General features: G+C 36.8%; 1 protein-coding gene across 1 annotated transcript in view; it reads right to left on the bottom strand.

The window, feature by feature from the left end:
* The window catches only part of pard3ba (par-3 family cell polarity regulator beta a), a 149043-nt gene that overhangs the window by 63260 nt on the left and 68545 nt on the right, over positions 1–17238 (bottom strand). Inside the window, exons 12-15 of the mRNA XM_079420912.1 lie at positions 14740–14913; positions 5335–5464; positions 3834–3963; positions 2979–3085 (exon numbers count right to left, since the gene is read on the bottom strand). Of these exons, the coding sequence (XP_079277038.1) occupies positions 2979–3085; positions 3834–3963; positions 5335–5464; positions 14740–14913 (541 nt within the window). The remainder of the gene's footprint in view (positions 1–2978; positions 3086–3833; positions 3964–5334; positions 5465–14739; positions 14914–17238) is intronic.

Genomic DNA, 17238 nt, shown 5'->3' with positions numbered 1-17238 from the left:
CATGACAACGCATTCAAGCAAACCACAAAGAACAACCTGGCAACCGGCAAGAATACCCTAGCAACCACCCAGAGCAGCCTAGCAACAACGAACACCCTAGAAACCAGCCAGAACACACTAGAAACCACACTAAACACCCTAGTAACAAACCTGAACACCCTAGCAACCACCCTGAACAACCTAGCCAAAAATTAATACCCTGGAAAACAGCCAGAATAGACTAGATACCATGCTGAACACCTTAGAAACAAACTTGAACACCCTAGCAACAACCCTGTACAACCTAGCAACAAGCCAGAACACCCTAGCAAAAATTTATACCCTGGAAACCAGCCAGAACAGACTAGAACACCCTAGCAACAACCCTGAACACTTAAGCAACAATAAACACCCAAGCAACCACTCCAAACACACTGCCAACCAACCAAAACATTTTAGAAACAATCCTCAACACCAATGCCCCAGCAACAACCTTGAACATGCGAGCAACACATAAAACACCCTAACAACCACTCAGAACGCCCTAGTAACATGCACAATGCCCTAGCAATCACTCATCAGCCAGAACACCCCACCAACCAGCCAGAAACTCTTATCAACACCCTAGCAACAACCCTGAACACCACCCTAAAAAACATCAAAACACTACAGAAATATCCGGACACCCTAGAAACCACCCACTGCCCTTGCAACCACTCTGAACACCCTAGCAGCCACCCAGAATCCCTTATCAACACTCTAGAAACAACTCTGAACATCCTAGCAATACTAAACATCATTCAATACTAAGCAATACTTTCACACCTGTAGATCACGCCAGGTTCTGCACCCTAAATATACCCTAGCAACATGCCCTAGAAACACCCAAAACACCACAGCAACATCCAGAACACCCTTGAAGACACCCAGAACCCCCTAGCAATGCAGGCTAGCAACAACCCTAAACATCCCAGCAAAACCTAAATCCATAGCAACATGCAGAATGGCCTCCCAAAATACCATATCATTACATTAGCAACCACCCTGAACACCTTGACAACATGCGAAATGCCCTAGACACCAACCAAAACATCCTAGCAACCACCCAGAATACCCTAGCAACAACCTTGAAAATCCTAGCAACATGCAAAATGCCTTAGATTCCACCCAAAACAGCAAAGCAATACCCAGAATGCCCTCGCAACATGCAGTACACTGTAGCAACCACCCCAAACACCCTAGAAACCAGTCAGTAAACTTAGCAACTGTTTGCCAATGTTCTGGCAACCACTCAGAACACTTTACCAATGAATGTTTTTTTTTTTTTTACTAAAATGTTAAGGAGAAAAATAAAAATCTAGTTCTAAATATTCTGATAAAACCACATTTGGCTGGTGTGTTGTACTTCTGCATAAAGGTAAATGGCCTGAAAGCAATCAGCAAATGAGAAATTAAGAGCATTTTCACATGAACTCATGCCCAGAAAAACACATACAGCTGCTAATGATGCGATTGGCAGAATAAAGCTCTTTCAGAGAGACTCGAGCAGAGCCAACACTCTGAACTCCAAACGCTAGCCTCCAGAACTCCAGCCAAAGCTCTCATAGGGACCATGGTTGACTGAGAAAAACCTTTGTCTTTCAACGTTTCGCAATATCACAGAGGAAAACGTTAGCCAGACTGAAATTATGAGCCTTGAGGATAAGAAAAGTGGACCCTTGGGTGATGGACAGATTACTTTAATGTTTGTAAATTAAGATTAATAAATATGTTGGCTATTTTTGTATTTGGATATAAATGACCTGTATTATGCTAACAGCGGTTAATGCTAGAGTAAATATCTGAAATTGCTCCCACCTTCAGTCACATTAGTTATGACCCTGACTGGAAATCCATTACCCAAAAACCCTCCAAGAACAATCACTTTGATAGAAATCTTTGCTGACACTTGCATACATCATACAGCTTTCTATGTTAAGCCTCGAAACAGAACATTTGAAATAATTTAGTTTAAGCAAAATATAAGCACATATATGCATCAGAGTTTGTTAAATTGGTTTCACTGATTAATATATTCCCATAAAGAATATTACTCCTTTCCTTTTAATAAATGAATATATTAGTACAAATGCTAATGCCTTTATAACAATATTTTAGATTTAGATTTTTTTTAGATGTATATTTCTTTATCTTAATGTACACATTTATCAAAAATAAATGAAAAAGGACAAAAAGAATCCACAGGCTGAACCACAGGCCACAAGGCCTATAGAGAAAAATTGAAAGAGTAACTTAAAGAACAAAACGAAAAAGCGAGAGAGAGAGAGAGAGAGATAGATAAAGAAATAAATAGAGGGGAAAAGGTCTGGATGGGGGATAAAAGATGGCAGCAAAGCACGACACTATGAGATGTGTGTAATGAAAACCAATCAGCTTTCAGCAGTGAGGAGATTAGCGCAGTGGCAGCGGAGCTGAAGCCAATACTCCACCCTAATGAAATGTAATTGGAAACGGGCGAAAACTTCCCATTGTGGAGCACTGAAATATCCTCGTTTCTGAAGGTGGTGGAAAAGAGAGAGGACAAGTTATCGGGTCATCCGTGGCTAATACTGGGAAATGTGTAGCTATAGGGCTTTATTTTGCACTGAAGGCAATCGGTTTCCACTGTGTTCAGATAAACAGACCAAAATCTTAAAAGTATTTTACAAAAAGTACAAAAAAAGTATTCTAGGTCTCAGTATAACCTTTAATCTTTGTGCAAAATGTTTCACCTCAAAAACCTGCAGCTTATTAACTAACCACCCACAGTCCAAGTTAACCAAGCGTTAAATACACTGAAATCGCACTGCCACTGCCAGCACAGAGTCTGTACAGTCCCAGTATCTTAAACTAAATGCATTTTTTAAAAATGCATCTAGTCCACAAGATGTAGTTTATTTTATCTGGAGATTATTTTGTAGGTAGTTTCTGGTAAATGTGGCGTATGTGTGTTTCCATACCTAAATCCATGCTCTTGGAGGACTTGTTGGTGGGGTAATCTGGGACTTTCTGTCGTTGAGGGTATTGTTGGTTGGTGGGTTTGTAGGAAACAGGCTCCATTTCAGCCCTACAAGACGCATATCATACATATCACACAAAGTCAGTTTGATTGATCAAATATATCAAAGAAATCTTACAATGCAACACTATAATCAAGCAAATATGCTATAAGCATAAAAACACACACACACTACCTCTCAAATGTTTGGGAGTAAAACGCTTTTGAAGTATTTTATATTCACCAAAGCTGCATTTATATACTCAAAAATACAGTAAAAACGGTAATATTGTGAGATATATATTTTATATTATTATCAATGTTGAAAACAGTTGTACTGCTTTAGTTCAAACGAACAAAAGAAAGTTCAAAAGAGCAGCATTTATTTGAAATGGAAATCTTTGGTAACATTATATGTCTTTTCTGAGAAAGTTTTAATTTATTAAAAACATCTTTTGAACAGTAACAGAAATATTGGATAAAATAGTCAGTATTTAATTTGTAACTATATAAATTGAATTATTTATTGATATGTTTTAGAACTGAATGACAGTATTTGCAACCAACATTCATTTCATTCATGTCTACCTATACTGTAAATGAATCTTTCTTTGTGTGTTTGTATATAAATATGCAAGTCTAAGTGGATAAAATTGGTATTTTTGTTTTCAAATCTTTGAAATAAGGCGGTTCAGGATGCAGTAATGAGCACTGATCGAAGTACTAGATTATTTGCTTTCACAATAAGAGCTCTTAAAGAAAACCAGTGAACTGTGGCTGTTACCTCTGACTTTACTCTTTGAGCACTATAACTAACCGATTTTGTTTGTGTATGTGTGGAGGGTTTGTTTCCAGCAGGTCCAGATCAGAAGGTGGAGGGGGGAAATCGTCTTCATTGTAATCTTCCTTCGGCAGTTCTTGTGGTCCGCCAGGGGGTCTGTATGGAGCTGTATGGAAATATGAGTTTTAATGTTATATACTAATATTAAAGCTGATGTTCATCACACAAAGCCATTGTGTGGCTTCAAGAGACTCGTGTTTTTCTCATTTTCTTTAGCTCAACTTTCTAAGTTCTCGTCTATTGTATAGGTGTTTCACTGAGAAACAGAAAGTCATACAGGTTTGAAATGACATGAAAGCGAGTTATTCCTCCTATTATGAGGAATAAGACACACTTGACCACGCTCACTGAGTTCTGAATCATCTAACATGTGAGAAATACATTGAGACCTTCTCACTGACCATACAACGTTCTGATCAATGCTAGCAGCACTAGTCTGAAATACCTCCATTACGACTCAATTTTCTGCACTACTGTCCCCATTCCTTCCACCATTTAGCCATTTATTGTAAAGCGGGTCCAGAATGACTGCGTCATATATATGCAGTGACATGAAATATTAATGTGGGGGCTAGCAAAAACATGTGAATAAAACGACACTTCATTAAAAATTACACATGCACGCCGAGTTTGGTGTTTTAAATTTTTCAGATTTTACCAAATCTAACTGCAGCGAGTGTGGAAAGCAATCTGAATTTAAAATGAGACGTGTGTAAATATCACATCCCTCTTTGTGCGACTAAAGTACAGTCACATGCTTTGACGGACAAGAGACGCTAATCAGTAAACAATGGTTTCCCAAAAAACACGGAAAAAGCCTTTTGTGTTGGCACGGGCAACTCTCTGGAGAGCGGCGGGAAAGAATAGTGTGAATTTAAAACAGTTTGTTATCCGTTCTCGAGCGCTCGGCACAATTGCAAGTATGCTAATAAGGCCCACTTAGAATCCATTTCATCAGCTTAATAATTTCAAGGTCAGGCCGCGTTGCATAAAAGCGGAAGAGAATGTAGCAAAAATATCGTCTTTTCCATCCGTATTGATGAGATGGGCAGATTTCCAACTTGTACAAGTCGAAAAAGCTAATGGAAAGCTACGCTGGCATTGAAAATGAGGCGGCAGAGAAAATTAACTCATTTTGTCCCCTTACAGAGAAGCAAAGCACTCTTCACATAATGTTGATGATGAATGCACGCTTTCTTTCTGTTTTGGAGCACTGATCAATTTCATTTGTGTCTTTAGCAGTGAGAGAATTTAGATGAAAGCACTTAACATTATATAAAAGCAATTACTTGGTGTGCATTTAGAATGTAGTCAACAAGTTAAGACGTATTCACACAGAGCGTGATTTGGCGACCACCAGTGGAATCCGCCACATGATCCAGTTGGATTCTGGAGCTGACTATGAAGCAGGAATTAATAGTACAGCAGCTTTAAGTCACGACCTAAGGCAATTGAATCAGTGGCAGTGTGTACTTACCAGGAGCAGCCTCGTACATGCGGTTGTTTGCTGTGGAAGGTGATGCCGAACTGTTGGAGTGGTTGCTGTTCGTACGAAGATGAACAGGAGAGTCGTTTCTGGTGAGAGTTTGACTGCTTTCTTGATTTTCCTAAAGAAGAGGGTGAAAAGTTGTAGAGGATTAATTTTAGTGAGCAAAAAAGCAACAAAACATTGGTCTGGAAGATGCTGATTGGGAAAAAAGTCTTGACAGCAAATTCTATTGGGTTCATAATGTCAGGAAGCCAACAAGTGGAACATCTGCCATGCAGGACAGAAAACAAGCTTAAGGAAATGGAGTTCACGCCAAAATGTACTTACCTTCAACCTTGTTATTTTACCTGCATGATCTTTCTTCCAAGAAACAAATATTGAAACTTATCTTGATGGTTTGTATATCAATTTGAACTTTTATTCAGCAAGATTGGATTCAATTGACCAGAAGTTCTCAAGTAGCAGTCAATGGAAGCCATGGAATAAAATAAATTAAAATCTTTTTAATAAAAGAAATTCAAAAGATAAATTTGAGTTTATATTTCAAAATTCTGACTTTAGTCGTCGTGACGTATTGTCAAGTATGGTGACCGAAAATTGGTGCTCTGCGTTTAACCCATCCAAGTGCACACACACAGCAGTGAGTAGTGAACAAATGCACACACACACACACACACACACACCGTGAACACACACCCGGAGCAGTGGGCAGCCATGCTGCAGCGCCCGGGGAGCAGTTGGGGGTTCGGTGCCTTGCTCAAGGGCACCTCAGTCGTGGTATTGAGGGTGGAGAGAGCGCTGGACATTCCCTCCCCCCACCTACAATCCCTGCCAGCCGGGGACTCGAACTCGCAACCTTTCGATTACGAGTCCGACTCTCTAACCATTAGGCCACGACTTCCCCCCTTTATTCTTGCAATTCGAGATTATACCTCACAATTCTGACACTTCTGGCTTTTTTTCTTCAGAATTGAAAAACTCGCTATTGTTGAGTTAAATTGAGTTATTAAGTCCGAACTAGGAGATATAATCTTGCATTTGTGAGAAAAAAGGCAGAATTATGAGATAAAATAGGTAAATGTTATGTAAAATGCTATAGGTTTAAATAGTATTTCATGCTGTAACTGTAGAGCTAATACAACATATCCCTTATCAACCGCATTTGTGAATATTATGTAGACCTACTGTTTAAATCAAATGTATGCTTTAAAAGTAGGGTAATCATAGCAGGCTTCATCCATAGTATGTCTGTATAAATATAGAGTTTCGCTTCAAATGGCTTCAAATGACAGTATTCTATAAAAATGCATTCCGAATTTAATTCCGATTCTGACATCCGAAGGCACAACAATACATTTTGGATTTTACCTGTTTCCCTCTACTTGTTACCAGTGTTTTTCTTCCACTACAATGCGTGTGGAGCTGAAAGTGACGTAATTACTCCAACTGCATTATAAAAGCCGTTTAATGCATTATTATGCCTTGCAATGCATTCTTATAATTAATAATTGTCTGCCACAGTTACTACATTATAACACTTATCAATTCACTGTTACACTACGCATTTTAAATTCGGTTTTAATTATTTTCAACAAGATATAGGGCCAGTTTTACTAAGCAGGGCAAATTAGCGCAAAAGCACAATTCCAAAGAGCTCAGATGTGAGGGGAAATTTCTGCTGGTGATTTACTAAGAATGCGTAAATTAAAGAACACAGACGCAACATTTCATTTACATATCGACCAACGCAATATACCGAGCACAACGCAAATTAGAGCAGTCAAAAATAAAGAATAAAGAAATAAATAAGCTATAGTATATTGAAAAGAACCAGAGGCCAAAAAAATTCTAGAAGTTGCAAGACGTTTCTGATAGACATGGTATTGCGTGACTCCTAGTTGAGGGTTCCAAGTCGTCTTTTATTTCCTGTAGCAAATTAAAAATAACATGGCTTGGCAAACAATATTTTCGTGTTCTTCTTGCATTCCAAATAAATTACGTGTGGAAGAAAAATCCTCTCCCTTCTACCACGCACTCTCGCGTCTCCTCCTAGCAACAATAATTGCAGCCATGTCAAGCGCAAAATAGTTTAAGACATGCTTTTTTGGGCATTAAATAAATGGCACATATTCCAGCAATTTGACGAGCGCAAATGTTAGTAAAATGCATTGCGTGATTCATTTGAATACTCTCCTCCCATAAATTCTACGTGTGAAAGGGAAACTCCTAGAAATGCATATTCAATAAGGTCAGACATAAAAATAACTGTGTCCACGCCTTTTAAGCGCTAATCCTTCACTGCATGTTTTTAGTAAAACCTGACACCAAAATTTTAACACCAAAAGACGGTTTGCGCTGGCGCAAGCTGTTAGTAAAACTGGTCCATAATGTATTACAATGCACATTATGAATAACTATAATGCATTATACTCTTTAATAACCCTTTATAATGCATTACACATAAAGCCATAAGTAAAGTGTTAGCACATATTTTTGAACAGTAGGAAAACTGTAGATCCAAAAAAAGAAAAAGAAATTCTGTGAGTGAACAACCCTGATGTAAAAAAAAAACACATTGGGAAAAAATGTTGAACCCAAACTGTAAATGACAAAGGGATAAAAGCAACCATATGTCACAGTTAGAAACGTTCATAAGCCAAAGGCAATCCCGTCAGACTGTACTATTCGAGACGGAGACGGAAACGTGTGTCAATATGAAGACGTGAGGCCACCAAATGATGCATCCTGATGGATTCTTCTCAGAAGACAAAGAAGCTACAGCTGTCACCGTCTGGGCGTCTACAACCCAGAGGAGGAACGCCGTAGACTTTATACTGTCATGCAAACCACATGCTGCACACACAAACACGCTACTCGCGGCAACAAAAAGCCCAGACTGACTGGTCGGACATGAAAGGTATTAGGATATCACCATATCAAAGTGTGCTTAAATGCATTCACACCGTACTATTCCGCATGGTGGGGAAAAACAGATGAAAGCCTCGTTCTTTTGTTCCGACGTTAAGCCTCAGTTGGAGGACAGTCATTAGCGGGGATGATGGCTCTTTACATGGGGAAACGTCATTCTTGTCATCTGCCTCCTGCTCGCTGTCTCTCCAGACGCACGGGAATCATCAATGATTCTCAGGCTCTCTTTATCTTCAGAGATTATGTTTTTCATGAAAAATGATTCTAAAACCCCCTTTGCTGAGCCTAAGCAACACCTTTTCTGTCTTTCATTCTGATCAGTGCCTTGACGATGGTAAACGTGTTGTACGCATGTGTCTAACATACATAAATTGAGAGCTGGCAGGAAAATATCTTTTTTAAGGTACTTGAAGAAGAATGGAATAGCAACTGCTAGAATCCAGATGGAGGGAAGCTAAAAATGAAAAGTCAATTTAAACAGTCGATATTATTGATTTACGTGTTCACCTCCCACTGACTTCAACCGCTGCATCGTCCTTATTAGTGGGGCTTGTTAAGGCATGGATTACTATTACTTTTGCTCACACTGATTTGAACAAACCGCTGACCACTAATCTTTGGTGCAAAACACATAGAGCACTGTTTCTTAAACACACATCAATGACGTCTAAGATGTGGGATTCTTTAAAGAAAGCTAATTTTGCCTGGTGGACAATAAAATGCAACAAAAAAACACAGAGCAACCCCCCAGAACACCCTAGCAACAACACTGTAATGACAAAATCTTAACAACCATATAGCAACTTCCCAGAAACAATCCAGAGCACCCTAGCAACCACGAGGCAATGCGGCACAACCAGTCAGAACCAGTGTTATTGACAACTAACACTAAAACTACAACTATTTGAAAAGAAAGAAAGAAAGAAAGAAAGAAAGAAAGAAAGAAAGAAAGAAAGAAAGAAAGAAAGAAAGAAAGAAAGAAAGAAAGAAAGAAAGAAAGTGGCTATTGAAGTTAAACTAAAATAAAATAGCAGTAGCAGATGAAAACTAAAACTGAAATAAAAATAAATTAAAGTGAAGAAAATATTTAAAACAATAAAACCTAAAAAATATAGGCCTATAACAAAACAAAACAAAAAATAATAAATAAATAAGCACAACAAAATTTGTAAAACTGAATTAATACTTAACTGAACATCTAAAAATAAAGGCTAAGAACAATGTTGTCATGATACTGGAATTTCTAACTTTACTTTAAATAAATAAATAAATATTTAATATTTTCAATACTGCAGGGCATTAAGGGCATAAAATCTAAACAGTATCTAAAGTTAATTTATTTACTACTAATAATAATAATAATAATGTAAACAACAACAATAATAATGGTGATATTATTATTATTATTTCTAAGTCAAATACATTAAAATGATTTTACAGTGCAGTTGTATTACAATAGTAATCCACATTGCAGTAGTAAAATTACAATACTTATGTCTGTAAAGCTAAAGGCTTTAACTCTTGCAAGTGAAGATATTATTTTGGCAAAAAACTGCAGGAAGGTCTTTTAAGTTTCGCCAAGCTGATGGTAAAATAAGCGATCTATTTGAATTCTATTGAGAAACTGCCACTTTAAAATGCTTTGGAGAAAGTCGAACATTATCTAAAAAAAGGCACAAACTAAAAAGGGGGTGGTGATGGCGCAGTGGATAAGACACATGCCTTTGGTGTGAGAGACCCGGGTTCGAATCCACTGTGAGACACCAATGTGTCCCTGAGCAAGACACTTAACCCCTAGTTGCTCCAGAGGTGTGCGACCTCTGACATATATAGCAATTGTAAGTCGCTTTGGATAAAAGCGTCAGCTAAAAAAAAGACTGATGAAAAGAGGAGAGAACAATCTTGCACCAGCACTAACATAATATTAAAATAGTTTGAAACTAGCCTACTCATGACCACCTTTACTATAATTTATCACGTTTTACTGTAGGCTTATTTATTGTGGTAAATTTTGTCTAACTTGTAGAATTTATAATAGATCATCTGTTAAGGGAATAGATTTTTATTACAACTGTGGCATGTTGTAGATATTGTTTCTAAAGGCTGTTGTTTCTCATAACAAATGCAATATAGATTAATAAAAAAGTCATTATTGGCCTGGAAATGATTAATAGGCTAGCCTTATTATAACAAATGCTACAGTTAAGAACTATGGTGCTTTTTCATAAGAGCAAGCACAAGTCAGAATCGAGAGCCAATGGGTTCTAATGATGAGTGATGGAGAAACCTTCAGATATTCCAATGATGGCACAGATTACATCATTAAGAGCCTGATGAACTGTTGAGTAAGAAATAAACAATATCAATAAAAGAAAACGTTAAGTTAGATTGACTTCCCATGGCGTGTTGAATTAGAACATTCTGTCAAACTATAGCCTAAGTGTCTAAATAATATAAAATAAACGATATCCTATGTATACAAGTAATTGTTAACAAGCCTATTTCTTTATTGCAGTTACGCAATCAACCAACTTTGCATGTGAGGTGGATAGCACAAAAGACCATTTTACAAAAATAAACATTTAAGCAAACAAACAAATAAATAAACCTTAAGAGGGAGCATGACCCGGGGTCCACTTCAACCCCCCCCCCCAAAGTTCAAACCAAAACTACACCCTTGCTGATAGCACACTAGCATCTGAAGACAATGTCAAAGTCTAATTTCTCCTTGCATCAGTTAATATGTTCATAACATAATCATATTCTCATTCGTTCAAATATCACCTTGATTTCAGGTGTACAACACACACACACACACACACACACACACACACAGAACCTCTCTGACATCTTCAAAGGCAGTGCGCTGAACGTCTTAATCAGACAACATTCACAAGGGAGCTTGGGTCTACAGTCCAAGACAAAGAACCAACAAAACAGCCTCTAGAACAAGACCCTAAAGTCACGGCCGTCTCCACCCCCTCCACAGCAGTGAGGGTGAGCTGAGGTTAGGGACCCTCAGGGTAGCCCCGGGCTGCCTTTCATTAAAGCCCAAAATTAGCCTTTTATTCAAGGAGCCCATGGTGTAATCTGATTAACTTGCTGAGCAAGAGGAGATCCAGTGAGGTAACGGGATTAGACAGCAGACTGGGTGGAGAACAGGAAGGAGAACACATGGAGGAAGGAGGAACAAAGATGGTGGTTTCACATTAAATCTCTCGAAGGTGCACTGCAGTTTAACAGTTTGGGTTAAGAAAGGTTTTTTGAAAGATTTAATACTTTTATTCAAGGGTTTCTGTAAATGTAAAAATTTTTACAAATTGAAATTAAAATTAAGTAAAAATGAAGTTACAAATTGAAGGGAACAATGCACCAAAATGTTCTCTAAATGTACATGTCTTGTCTTAGCAATACTTTGAAGTGTGAAAATACAACTTCCAACAGATCTCCATTACTTTTTAATAATAAGTTTTGTTTTATGAGACACTGAACAAACTGTGCTTGTGATTAAAACAAGAACATATATCTGCCAATGGCTCAGAAAAATCAACTTAAAAGGGAAAACAAGTTTTCATACCCCATTGGCAGATAGTTGTTCTTATTTCAAACCATTTAATTTTGATACATTTTTCAGAAAACAAGACTTCGTATCTTAATATGGCATCTCAAGTAAATGTATCTTGATTTAAGGATGTATTGGATTGGAAAATAAAACAAAAACATGTGGAAGATATTCTTTTTTTTTCTTTTTCTGGAGAGCAACATTTAACTGCCATGACTCCATGCTCAGATTTAAGCATTTAAAAGTCTTTATTCTGCTTTCACAAATTAAGGCCTTAAAAAGGTCTTAAATCTGAGCATGGACAATCTTATCAACCCCCAAATTTTGAAGTACTTCAAAAAATATTACAGCATTACCATGTTTAAAAAGAATAACAAAAAAGAGTTTTGCTGGTACCATGTAATTACATACAGAAAAATGTCATGGTACTTTCATAAAATATTGGTACTGCCAAGACATCCAAACAAGCACTAGTATCCAACGATGATACCGTGGTAATTTGGTTTCTAAAATATTTTTAACTAAAATTCTTGAATAAAAAAAAAATTGAATTAGTATTTTAGTACCATGTCTTGAATTGAGAAACAAACCCATTACGTTGATTCCACAAACACTTTTGACTCTCTAACCTCCCACTCATTCTCTTATCACTCAGCTCTGTCTGGGTGATTAATGGCATATTGATCGCTCCGTCTGCATGTGATTAATGAAGAATGCATCTCAGCGACATATCACCTTCTATTGAGCGCCATTACCGCCCGCACCGATCACCATCCCTCCACCACTAGATTGGGCTGGGGATAAGCTAATGCTCCCCAATAATACTCCAGCGCTCACCCACCCAAAGTCAGACCGCTCAAGGTGGAGTCAATAACTATTTGTCTTCATATTCATCGGACGGTGATGAGAAGCTTTCGGAATTGATGAACCGTCCCGGTTTAACCTTAGATGCAAAGACTCTAAACTCGAATCAAGCCACATTTGACTACTTCTGAACATTCAGAAACCTTAGCATGAGACTTCTGAAGATCCAAAGCAGAAAAAAAGATTCAGCTATTATCTCTTGGCTCAAAACCGACATTTTATTGAGCTGCTGACTCATGGAAATGGATTCTCTCCTCCAATAAATTTGCCTTAACACTACTTCCCATAATAGAAAAGAATAAGTCTATTCTGAAAAATATGCACAAAAAAATGCTTAGATAACAAACACCCATTTCCTGAAATGATCAGCACTGTTCTACAGACTACTGGAGTTTAGAAACTTCTCCATCAATTAAAAATATCGTTTTAGCTGACTCTCTGTCTTTATCATGTGAAACCACCACTATTAGCAAGGATATCTTCATGCAGTCATGCTTAAACTTACCACCACATTAACAAAAGGGGGACCCCAGTGAACATGGCGAACCCCCTGAAACAGAGAGACATGAAACTGACAGTAATAAAAGAAGGCCAAGCTTCCCAATAATGCAAGCACAAACTGAACACACACTTTAAGTTATCAAGCCATATTTTCTAAGTCATAAAATTGAAAAGTGCTCATAAGTAGACTTGCATGCACTGAACGTTTCCAACAAGTATTTAGTGGAAATGCATAGGTTTACATTGCATATTTCAGTGCATTAACTTGCTTTATGAGAATGTAGACTGATAGAATGCAATGTTATGCTTCTCAGACTTTAATGGTCACATGTTGGGTCACATAATATCCACTTTAATATATATATATTTTTTTTTTTGGTTAACTTCAAATTATTCTGATCTGATACAGCATATAGACAACCAATCAAAAGTTTGGGATCAGTAAGATTTTTTAAAAATGTTTCTGAAAGAAGTATCTTATGCTCACCATGGCTGTATTTATTTGATAAAAATACAGCAGAAACAGTAATACTGAAAAATATCATTACATTTTAAAATAACTGTTTTCTATTTGAATAGATTTTAAAATAAATTGTGGTCACTTTTTAACAATTTCATGCATTCTTGCTGAATACAATTTCTTAAAAAAAAAAAAAAAAAAAAAAAAAGTTACAGACCCCAAACTTTTAAACGCATTCTACATATTGCATACACAAATTCAATAAAGCACATCTCAAAGTTTGAAAACTCAATAGCTGAAAGAAAGAGATGAATGACACCTCATGCCCTTAACAAACAGAAAAGATCCACGAAGAAAAGCCCAGAGGGTTAAAAGAAAACAAAGTGCATGCAAAGATTTAAGAGTCTTTTATTTCAAAAGAAAACTTCAGCAATACAGAAACAAAGCAAAAGAATAGCAGACATTAATAAAGAAGTGAAAAGAGCAAATGAAAATACAAGCACGTGCATGATGTTAGTACAATAGCAGGAAGCAGGAGAGAAGAACAAGCACTTTCTCATGAAGTCAAAGAAAAACAAGGAAAAGAACAATCTTCAGTCTGTCAAAAAAAATTAATCTACAATGATTCAATTTCAAGGACTTCCTCCCCAAATGTCCATGGTTATACTGCAATGCCTGACAAGGCAACTCATCCAACTGACCCCAATTTTTAACTGAATATATTTTCAAGAGTTTTGTTTGGGAAAATTGGCTGTTTGGGGACAAAAATGTAATCTACTGACAGATTTGTTTTAATCACAAGCCTATTTTTCTCTTCTCCTTGAAGGATAACAATAGTACTTTAAAGCTAGAATTAAATCTCAGAATAAGGAGAAAATTAAAACCATTTTCTCCTTTTAGCCAAAGCATATGTGAGCATGTCTTCGTGCACAATAACTAACAATCAGAGGTCACCTGAGAGACTGTGATGTGGATAGCGGTGATACCGGTGGGCTGCGGCCAGGGTTTCGGGTTCAGAGGCCCTGCGGGGAAGCGGTCTGTAGCGGGACAGACGGTACAGTGCAGGAACTGGGCATACCTGAGCAGGTGAGCGCTCCACAGCACGCAGAACCACCAGCTGGATGGTTCCTCTGAGGTTCCCTTCAGTCGACATGGAGCGCCGCAGGGTTTCCATGGCATCATGGTTGGAGCGTCTGAGCAGGGATTCGCTATTAACCGCTATCAGCTGGTCATTGGTACGCAAGCGACCGTCCTGCAAACGAGAAAAGACAGACACCAATGTCACATGTACAAACTAGAGGCAAACCTCTATGGAAAAAAAGCCTTTCTAACAAGTTTTAGCTAATAGCTACACCAAACCTCACCTAAAACAGAAGCTAAATTCATTTAAAAGATCTTACATTTCTATTAGTCTTATAAATTGAATTACTGTATCTCAAATAGTACTAGTTATAGACAAATTAATTGAATAAAAATACATTTGTACTATAATATTAATAGACAGTGAGAGAGAGCGGGAATAAGAGAAATTAGATATATAATTTACATAAAGATTCAGTGCAGTATTTAAAAATACGTACAAACACTAAACTACAAACTATAGTACTAGTTATAGAGACATTAATCAGATTAAAAGATCTTACATATTTACTGTAATAATGAATGATGCATATTTGACCTATTAATTCAGTTTGCATTTAAAATAAATATACAAATAAATAAATACAAGAAAAGCTAAACTATATATAAAAAAAATAATAATAATTAAATTAAAAAAATGAGAAATCACAGTGGTTTCTAACATTAAAATATTTAAATTTTTGCTATAATAAGAAATATAATTTACTAATAAATGCAATGGTGTATTTAAACATTTAGAAACTAAAAAAGCAATACAAAAACAAAAAAACTAAGTTAGAAAAATCCCAAATAGTACTAGTTATAGGCAGATTAATGGAATAAAAGCTGTAAACTTTTTTTACTATAATACTAACAGACAGAGAGAGAGAACAAGAGAAAGAAAGTAGATATATGACTTAGATTCAGTGCAGAATAAAAAAATTAATACAACGAACTAAACTAAAAACCACAGTACTAGTTATAGATAAATTTATCAGATTAAAATATCTGAAATTTTTACAATAATAACAGACAATGTATATTTTACCTATTAATTCAATATAATATAAAATATAAATATAAAAATAAATACCAAAAAACAAACATTAAAATATATAAAAACATTAAAATATATAAATGTTTGCTATATATTATTTACTAATAAATACAATGGTGTATTTAAAATGAAATTAAAAATGGAATACAAAAACAAAAAAAAATCATATCCCAATACTAATTAAAGGAAGATTAATCAGAGCTCTCAATTTTTTTATTATTTTAATATAATATTATAAGATATAGAATTCTATATATTCACAGCAGCATTTAAAATATTAAATATTAAAAAACTAACCTTAAAAATAAATACAAACAAATGCAAACAAATAAATAAAATATACAGTACAATAAAATTACAGCATTAAAGTTCAAGCTTTTGTGAATAATTTGTTCTTTTGAACTTATTGTCAATGAACCACCACTATTTTGGAGGAAGAACTGTTATGACAGAATTACTGTCACACTAAAACATGTAGTTAAGTTAGGACCACTGCTACTTTTATCTAGCTACTCCCAACACTACAGCCCTATAGTGTGATTTAAAAACATTTATGCAGTGTAGCCCCACTGTTAAATGTTTAATGCATCCCACTATGAATTCAGACACAATTACGGATGCATATCATTAGCGTGAAAGGGCCGGCCCGGAATGAATTGGATTAAGGTCCACAGCTGTGGTTTCCTAAATAAAACTGAGCTGAGGAGGAACAAAAGAGATTAGCAGCTAAAAGCCAATGGAGCCGCTAAAGACTCCTGAGAGTCTGTGTCACGCCGTATGATCCTGACCCCTGGGTGAGGTCACTGACCGCAGACCACCGATACTGACCCAGGAGGGGTCTCCGGCAGAACGGCCACAAACACTTGTGCCCATCTATTGAGAATATATACTCCTGCATACATAAGCAGACAGTCTGGAAGCTCGAAACCTAAGACAGCCTTGTGAAAGACGCTACCTCATAAAGAGCTCTAAAGATAACCTACGACATGTTTTTCTTCATTACTTTGTATTATGATAATTTATTCCAGAAATTAGGATGCAGTTTGTCTTTATTCATGCTCATTTGATCTCAATCCTGGAATGTAAATTCTAGAGGAGCAGCAGAAAGTGTGATAAGGGTGAACGGCAGAAGTCAAATGAAGAGCTCAGCCTTTGAAAATGTCTATTTCTTTGAGCGTCTCTCTGATGGGGTCTGTGATGCAGCTCGCTCTCTGAGCCCACTCTCCACTGGAGTGCTGATAGGGGCCAGAGACGCAGCTCCACCTGTGAGCCCACTCTTGATTACAGTGCTGATAGGAGACAGTAGATGTGCTCTTATCTGCACACAGACACAACACCTGCTGCCTGACTGGACTGATTGCGGAGAGAAGAGGAGAGGAGTATTCATATTTCTATAGCGGC

The sequence above is a fragment of the Barbus barbus genome, assembly GCF_936440315.1.
Source record: "Barbus barbus genome assembly, chromosome: 7".
Lineage (NCBI taxonomy): Eukaryota > Metazoa > Chordata > Actinopteri > Cypriniformes > Cyprinidae > Barbus > Barbus barbus.
The sequence above is the reverse complement of the archived record's forward strand: the minus strand, read 5'-3'. Positions and strand labels throughout refer to the sequence as shown.